Source organism: Lolium rigidum, chromosome 7 (genome assembly GCF_022539505.1).
Source record: "Lolium rigidum isolate FL_2022 chromosome 7, APGP_CSIRO_Lrig_0.1, whole genome shotgun sequence".
NCBI classification, from domain to species: Eukaryota; Viridiplantae; Streptophyta; class Magnoliopsida; order Poales; family Poaceae; genus Lolium; species Lolium rigidum.
Window position 1 is genome coordinate 45,416,065 of NC_061514.1, and position 9,197 is coordinate 45,425,261.

At 46.4% G+C, this 9,197-nt stretch overlaps 1 protein-coding gene across 1 annotated transcript; it reads left to right on the plus strand.

Moving 5' to 3' along the window:
- Positions 1-225: 225 nt before the first annotated feature.
- LOC124676499 (pheromone-processing carboxypeptidase KEX1-like) lies at positions 226-3,233 on the plus strand. The gene is made up of 3 exons (XM_047212545.1): positions 226-571; positions 1,129-1,199; positions 2,522-3,233. Exons 1-3 carry the CDS (start codon positions 241-243, stop codon positions 2,954-2,956), a joined length of 837 nt encoding a protein of 278 aa, XP_047068501.1. The 5' UTR covers positions 226-240; the 3' UTR covers positions 2,957-3,233.
- The last annotated feature ends 5,964 nt before the right edge of the window (positions 3,234-9,197 follow it).

Below are 9,197 nucleotides of genomic sequence, written 5' to 3' on the forward strand. Positions count from 1 at the left end.
AGCTTATCGTCCTCCACTGCTCAGCTACTCGTGCCGCTAGTATTCAATTCAGCGGCGATTTATTTTTGTACATACGGAGCCTCTCTCTCTACGCGGTGCTCCTACCAGAAGGAGGACACGTCACGTGTGAGCCGCTGATGACGTGTAAGAGCGTGACTTCACCCTATGCAGCAAGGAAGAGGCCCGACTTGCGGGGTCCACCCCGCTCCCATCGGATCAAGGCCGGCATGCGACGTGGAGATGTGGACTGGGTTCCCTGCCTCACGCCAGCCGTTTGATTATCCTCTCAACGGACCCCAGCATTCCAGTATGCAAAATCCCTCTTTGGTCCTCGTGGGTAGGCTGGAATTTACGAGTGTGCCCTCCACCCGTCACTGGCCACGCCAATCCCGCGCCCACCACCTGCCCCTCCTGCCCGTGCTGCCCGGCTCTCTCTCCACCATCCTCTTTCTCTGCTCTCTCCCGTTCCTCTGCCATGGAGTCGGCCTAGTTCTCTGCCTGTCGAGAACGCTCATATATCCTCCAAACCTCCAGATCTGTCGCCTGTTAGTGCCTGCTTCCCCAAAACAAGGTAATCTTCTGCCTCTCCTGGTGTGTTCATCTCACCCTACTGGTTCATGCATCTCCGTTACTTTTCTACCTGCTTGTAAAGCCATAATCCTCCTGTCGTAGAAAAATTGTTGTGGCACTAGTTCTAGGGTTCCTGCTTGCCATAGCAATTGTGTTATCAGTAGTTTGTATACAACACTTGAAAGGTCTGAACCTTCAAGCTTCAGTATCAGTAGTACTGCGAGTTTACCCATTTCAGAATCTCTCGCTGAGAAAATATCTCTGCTTCTTGTTTTTTTCGTTCTTTTTTTGTCTGACAGTTCTGTTAGTCAGCTTCTGCATCTGCAACGGAAAAAAAAAGAAAGCCGGGTTTTCGCTTCTCTTCTCTTCTCTGACCTAGCACTAGCATGGATTTTTGCTAAAATTAGGTGCAACTAATTCTCTGCACCTTTTCCGGCCGACCTTGGGAAAAGTAAAAATGATGCCGAGGTTTTTAAGGTTTCCTTGTGTGTGCCTCTTAACGGTAAAACTTCTGACGTCTTGATTTGTCCTTGCCTGCCTACGTGTTCCCCTCTGCAGCCTTCCAAATGGACTCGGAGCTGCTCGCCGGCGACCTCCCGGAGCTGCAAGCCGCCGTCCCCATCGACGAGGTAACCCCAGAAATCACTCACAAAATGCATGCATGCATGCATCCCTTCCTTGTGAATTTACTCTTCTCTGAATTTTGTCTGTTCCTTTAGGCTGCCTTACCAGATTTTTTTAAAAACCTCGTGTAGCATGCTTTATATTTTTTACGAGATAAAAAAATCTTGGACTGCTTTTTGTGCACCGTTGAGTGAGATTTCGTTTGGACTTTTCGGATGCGGAACTGTGTCCTGGGTTTAGGCTACGGTTCTCAGCTTGGGGTTTCAGTTCCGTGGGGGTGGGGCACTGGGCCCCTCGTGGCATAGTATAGAAAGCGTCCTGTCGTTGCTTCTGTATTACAACTCCCTGCCCCTCGCCTCGGGCCCGAATATTCGCGTCCCACAGGCTGTGGGAATATTCCCTCTTAGATGCTCTCTCTCTCTCTCTCTCTCTGAATGATGTCTCTGGTGAAGAAGAGTAGTAGTGTTCAGTTGCTTAGCCTGTAAGCTGTTTTGGTTAGTCTAATGATGATTTGTGTGTAGTTTGCTATGAATAATCACTTTTCTTAAGTGTGAAAAAGACTTCATTGAACTGAACGCGAAAGTTGCCGCTGTGGTCCCACCTGTCTGTGTCGGCTCTTGGACGGTGCTCTTGACCGTGACACAAGGGATTTTTCTCCATAATTATTTGCGTGGGATCCCTTGGCTAGAGATATTTGTGCTAGGTCACTTTCTTCTATCACTGTCCAAAGTTTTTGTCTCTAATTGAGTCCTACAGAAAAGGGCTCTGCTGCAAGTGATATTACTGTATTATTACTACTTGAGTTGGTTCGGCTGTGCCATGTTGACATGCTTCATTTCTATACACGAAACAACTCATAGTCAGATTATGAGATAAGCATTACATAGTCTGAAACTGTATAGAAATATATTTTCATGGAGACTGTCACTTTTTCTCTTTCTGGTATTCATAAATATGATTCACTCATTCACAAAATAAGTTGGGGGTGAAATGAGCTCTGTATAATACTGTGGTTGTTGAGCCTGTCTATAAATGAGGAAATGAGTGAGATTAGGTTACACAAGCCTCTGGTAGTCTGCTCCTTTCCTGCTAGCAACAATACACAACAGCTGGTTCTATGATAGGAATACAAAGTTGTTGTTTACTCCTATTCTTCTTGCTCGTTAAGTTGAAACGCTGAGTTTACCATTTGGAAACGAGTCACACCGAAGAAATGGCTTTGTTAAACCCTTTGTTTTTGTGTGTGGTTGTGCCTTTTACAGCATTCTTAAGCTTCCGTAGGGATATTGGTATTCTGGCTAATCATATTTGCTTGATCATTGTACAGCGTCTTCCCCATGGTATGATAGACTTCATGATGGGTGGACCAAAGAGAGATGAAGCTGCTCCCACTGATGCCGGTGATGAAGATGGGGATGATGATGATGGGGATGAGGATGGCGACTTTGCAGAGGGTGAAGAGGATATCTCGGAAGGAGAGGAGTATGACAATCTGAAGGCAAGTGATACCAAGAAGAAACAAGTAGGTGAAGGTGAGGAGAATGGCGAGGAGGATGATGAAGAGCCTGAAGAGCAGGAGGGTGGAGGAGGCGACGATGATGATGACGACGACGACGATGACAACGAGGATGATGACGATGAAGAAGATGCTGGTGAGGACGATGAAGATGGAGTAGAAGAGGAAGATGATGACGACCAGGATGATGAGGAGGAAGATGACGACGAAGACTCGCTCCAGCCCCCGAAAAAGAGGAAGAAGTGAACCTCTTCAACGCTGCTTTAGTTTCCATGCGATGAGATGTGCCCTCTGGTTCCGTCATGTTCTCTGAATCAAACTTCCCTTAGTTTAAAAATGCCCCACATTTGATCACAGCGTGTGGGGATTGTAGGATTTTTATGATTTGAAGCAATTAGTGGGAACTTGTGTGTCATTGTTGCTTCTGTTGCGTTGACCGAACAGATGTTTGGCTAACATAATTCTACCTGAGTGGCGAAAGCCTCGACACTGAATATGCCAATCTTTTAATCGTCCTGTGAAATCTTGGCTACGAGCTTATTATGAACATCATAATTTACGATAAAGGCAGATCATATTGTTGACAGCTCCTTAATGAAGGCCTAAACATACTGTTGCTAGCTGCTGAACTAAGACAAGATTTGCATGTTGATACTCCTGTATTTGTCATCCTGACTGCTGAGTGCGGTCGGGTTCTGCACAAATCCTGTTTCGATGGTGACCAATGGCAAGGTAAAGTAAGTTCAAGAGCTTGCTCGTGGGCCACTAATCGACTGATTGACGGCATTTGGGACAAACAATAACTGTTGTGACAATGAGAACAGAGGTGTGTTGCACCTGAAGTCACAGATACTTATGAGAGGTGGATTACACGAGAAACCAACGTCAAATCGTCCATGTTTTTTCAAGGAAAATATAAGGTTCTCAATATTTTTGGTAAAAAAAAATGTATCTGCACTACCAACAAGCAGAGTGGCCAAAAAGCCAAGCGCCTCGCTCCTTGCCAATGGTGTCTTGCCTAACAACCTCCACGGTGACTTTGTCTTCCTTCTTATATTTGGCAAATTATTCAAAAGCCTTTGCCAGCATAAATTCTGTGCGACTGGCCGTTGCGATGTTGTCACTGCCGAGTTACAATATTCTTTGTAGTTGAAATCCCCGTGAAAAACTAGGCATGAGATGAAATCCCTATGTTGGTTCGGCTTCCGCCGTCCAAATCTTGCTTGCTTTGAACAAGAAAGACCACTTGGATTGGCCCTAGTAAGACGATTCAACCACAAGGTGCAAAGGTTATCCATTTATAGGGCGAGTCTCTTTAAAGATGAAAGAATTCTCTTTCGTATATGAAGAACAAAAAAAAAAAACAAATTACATTATGGGGTAAGTTGAACCAAATAGCATACTTTAAGGATCAATTGAATCAAAGCATAGACACGAGGAGGGAGAAGTTAGTTTGGAAGGTAAGTAGTGCCTAAATAGAACAAAGTTCCCAACTCTTTTGTTCGCTAAACATGGATGAAGATGTTAGCCATAATGTTAAACCAAGATTCTCATCATAAAGGTAACTCCGATTTTTTCGGCTTGTATCTGCAATGATGTGCTGTTCAATACCAAAATTGATACGAATAGCCTTTTGGGCTCATATTCATGTCCAAATGTTTCTGCACCAAAAGAGTGACTGAATGCCTGAATCTGATGATCGCAGCTGTAATGGGTAAAGACTAATGAAGAATAAGAGCACAATGATGATCTGATATGGCTCCTCAATCTTTCAAATAAACCAATAAAGCCTTTTGGCCAAACATGTAGAATTAGAGTCAACCTTTTTAAAAAAACTTTATTAGTTGGTGTGAGAAGAGTTTGCGTCAGAGGAAAAAAATATCCATCAGCGTGGATGATATGCGTATCATTTCCTCATGCAGATCGTGGTTCAGGAAATACCGCAATTTGATCATGCGGACCATGAGTTATCATTCAGCACTTTGGTCATCCGATCCCACTTAACTGAGACCCATGAGATTTGAGAAGCTGGGCATCGATGGATTTTAAAGCACGTTTTGTGTAAAGAACCCCTGCGACATGGGTTTTCCACAAACAGTTCCTTTTATGCAGCCACTGAAAATTATGAAAATATCTCCATTTTTATCTTTTTAATTAAGTTGTTTACTTGTTTGGTAATCCAGTTGACGGACCCATCATGTCCGCCCTATGCCTAGTAAATCTAAGAATTATTGGCAAACTTTTTAAGACCGTCGAAACTTGAATCTCTACCATTGAGATATCTTCACCAGTAGAGTACGGTTTGGATACGACAATAGTGTACATTCCATATAAAAAACAAACATTTCATAAACTTTACCATACATGGTCATAAACATGATACTCTCTCCGTTCTTAAATATATGACTTCATATATTTAAGAACGAAGGGAGTATATCCCTCATAAAATTTTATAAACATGAAAGTGGGCGTGTCTGAATTTGTAAGGCTAAAAAAAGGCATGAGGACAATTAAACTTTTGGGTCAAGCTAGACAACATGCCTTTGACCTCAAAAATATTTTTTCTAAAAAAGGAGAGCCAATTCTGAGTTCATTCACAATGCATGTTTACTATACACATTCAACTGAACTCATCTAGTCATTTAAGGCTAAAACGACTGCCTCGGGAACAGTCAAAACCCGACAACCTTGCTCCCGCTCTAGCGCTCGGCCTCGACCATCATCTTCTTCCTCGAGGCACCACTCCTATAATACCCCTCGTTCGATCGAGGGCACCCCTCCCATGTAGCCAACCCAATCGCGCAGAGTCTAAGGAAACCTCTGCTTTCATTCCAACCTCATGCGCCTTGTCTGGCCAGGGAAGAGGAGGAAGCCATAGGCGCGTGAGGAGAAGGGGAAGGAGGCGCCAGTGGCACGTGGCCAGATCAGGAGGAGAAGGGAGGCAGAGCGCCAGGATGGGACGACACATCCACCGCTTCTTCCGTGCCCAGGTGAGCCGGATCAAGAACGGGTAATGAGTTATCGAGTTATTGGTTTCTTGTTCTTTTCTTGAAATGAGTTCTTCCCTAACCTTGCTGATGCCGAAAAAATTAATCAGGTTTGGGCCACAGCAGGAGGAAGGCGGAGGGACAAGATGGCCAGGCACGAAGGGTCAATTGATCATTTGTTTCGCATCGGGATGGAGATTGGGAAGCACGAGGTAGAGGCTGCCCCACCGGAGCAACAAACAGAGTATGGAGAGAACGCTATTGCGGTGGCGGCACATGACGAGGAGATTATTGAAGCACAACGGTAGCAAATTCGGAGCAGGGTCCACATCTGCCAACAGCTTGTACAGCGAGCATTCCCTCCATGTCACAACGTTGGATGGTTCCACACCATCAAACCGAGTGTACATAATATTCATCTTTTTTTACTAAACATATCTCACTATACTATTTTATTTTCAATCAAACTTATATTTTTCAAATGAAAACAAGGTTTTTTTAACCATCCATGTATAAACTAACAATCTTAAGGACATAAAAGCATATAATATGTTTATACTTTGCACATTATGAGAGTACATGTACTCGCTCTAACCTCACATGTGTATCAACATACGAGCAAAGATTTCATGTACTCTCCCTCCGTCCCACGAAAAATGTCTAAGATTTATCAAAATTTAGATGTATCTAGACAATAAATAGTAATAGATACATCTAAATTTTAGCAAACCTTCGACATATTTCGTGGGATATATGGAGCGAGTACATCCACATTCAAGTAGAGCTTCATAGCAAATAATCTTCTGTACATACACATCGAATCGGGTATGCCAACACAAGAAACTGGTATCCTTTAATTTATACGGCAAAAACTGAACTCGCGCCATCCCACTAATATTGTGCAACTACCTAACTAACCAGCACAAATCTAGCTAATGAAGCCACAGTGTGAACATGTCTCACGACCAGTGGCCAAAGTTATTCAGAGAGAAAAATGGGGGAAAAAAGCTAAGACAGTTAACTGACAGTAACTGTAGCACTAGTTAAGTTTGAGAGAGCAGGTTCAGGGTTTAGGGCTTTAGGCCAACATTCCCTACCCAATGTTCTAGTGTACTAACAAAAAACATACCGATCACGTGGCGCAAGCAACAGCGAGGCATTGCATGCCAGGGATGTCTGCGGGGCGACGTGGACGCATGTAGGGGAACATGCTGAAGGAGGCGAGCGATGTGCCTCGCAAGAGCTGGCATCGGAGGTTCAGCTTGCCTAGCCTAATGGAGTAGGCGGCCAGGCGGCCAGTTGCGGCCTGAAAGAAGAAGACGACGTCGTCGTCAGCCGGGTCGAAGCCGATGAGCTCGAAGGCAGTGCACCAAAGTGCCTGTGGGCTGGCAGCCATCCAGCGGAGCATATAGCTGCTGAAAAAGGAGGCCGCTCCTGGGCTACGGCGGACAACGTCATTCACCGTGGCACGGTGTATCAAGGTCCACCGGAGCTGCTCGCTGGTCGGCAGCAGGTCCCACACCTGGAACTCCGCCTCGTCAAAGTGGGCATATCGGAGCACCTCGTCATGGCTCTCCCACATGCACCTGTTGAGCGAGCTCATGTCCTGGGCGCGGCTGGGAACCTGCATCAGGCGTATGGAGTGGTGGACGGAGCTGTAGGCGATGGCCCAGTCACGGGGGGAAAGCCCGAGCCAGTAGGCTGCTTTGCCGCTTCGGCTGAGGCAGGGCGGCACAAAGCACTGAAACCCGGTGAGAGCGAGTGGGTAAGAAAGGCGCCTCGCCGTCCAGTCGCCGGAATCCGAGGAGAACAACTCGAGGTCTAAACACCCTCCCGGCGTATCCCACTGAATACGCTGGTCAAACAGGACCACCTGGAATGCTTTGATCCCTTGGACGGCGCCGGCGCCGGCGCTCACCGAGAGCAAGCCCGACTGTTCGCTGTGCGGAGGCCGTGGCAGCTCCGGAAGGGCCACCCAGTTGCGCGATAATGGGTCGCAGACGTAGTAATGCACCGGGCTGACATGGCCCCTGGAACACAGCAACAAGCCTGCGGACGAGTGTAAGATGGAGATTCTCCTACCGGTGACGCCCGGGCCAACTCCGGCGTGCTCTAGGGATGCCAGCTCCCTCGCGCTGGGGATAGGCAAGAAGGTGTTTAGGTCGGACAGTAAGGCTGGTACTGGCGAGGAGGAGGAAGAGGAGGAGACAAAGCAGGCCAAGGATTCGTGAACCGCCTGCTGTGCAGTCGCGCTGGTTGTATGCAGACAAGTATTTTGCAGAAAGATACCGAAGGAGCGGTACGGGGTATGAATTCGCCTGTGGCGGGCACCAAATCCAGGCCTACGGATAATGGTATTGTAGCGGCGGGCGACCGCGCGGGCGCAGCACAGGTGCCGTTTGTCCGGCAGGCGGAGGAGGATCTCCTCCACGGTGTCGTCGCAGAGCAGGTCCATTGCCGGCCGATTGCTCTCTTGATGATTTGCAGCGCGCGCGGAAGAGCACCGGGCGGGCGAAGACAATCTCCCCACTTCTTTACCTCCCTACACGCCTCTTAATAGCCGGTATATTCTTGCAAGAGTAGGCGTCGATCGGAATACGTATTGAGTTCTTTTCCGAATATTTGCAGTAAGTATAGTACAAGAATTGTTTCAGATTGAGGATAAGATACGAGCAGTACTCGAATCGGACCTGTCCATGTATCTACCCAAGTGCTAAAAAGTACTCGGATGCCAATCTGAGTAATGCTACATCTACAGGCATATTTTACAAAAACAAATCTTACGGACACCCACGTACACAGCTGATTGGAAAAAAAATAGAAGAATGCTCCACAATTTAAGGAAGTGCAGTGCTCCACGTCACTTCGTAAGGGCTGTCCGTAAGATCCACTAGATGAACAAGCGAGCTTCGCTTCGCCGCCTTCATGCCATTGTCACACAATGTTAACCCTAGGCATCACCGGTATAGGTTGGGAGGGACGGGTTACCGAAACCAGTAAATTAGGTTTCATACGGCTTGGTTTGGATGGGTTCTACGGATACCATGCCACCACATGTGTAATGCTGATCAACGAATAATGAACGAATGGTGGATTGGTAACTGAATTAACCTGGATCAATCACTTGAAGAGACGAACTGTCGGTGGATATGTTTCTGCATGCAACGTCATTGGGACTTGTTTGACGGCTGCAAACCTATGGCAATCGTGGCCCACTGAAACCGGCCACACATTTTTTCACCGGGATACACGATTTGCCTATGGTTTTAATTAGTGTCACTGTCCATGGCGTCTGCTCCAGCCCTTTGTCAGCAGCCGAGTGTTCTCTATCGCCTCTTGCTTTCTTACCAACTGCGATCTACATAGCTGATCGGATGACAAAATACAATTTCCCAGCTGTTATAGTTAGTTATAGCCACTGAACAATCAGATGCAGATAACTTAAACAACCATCTTAATTAACACCAGTCCTATGCATATATAAAAGATATGAAACTGAG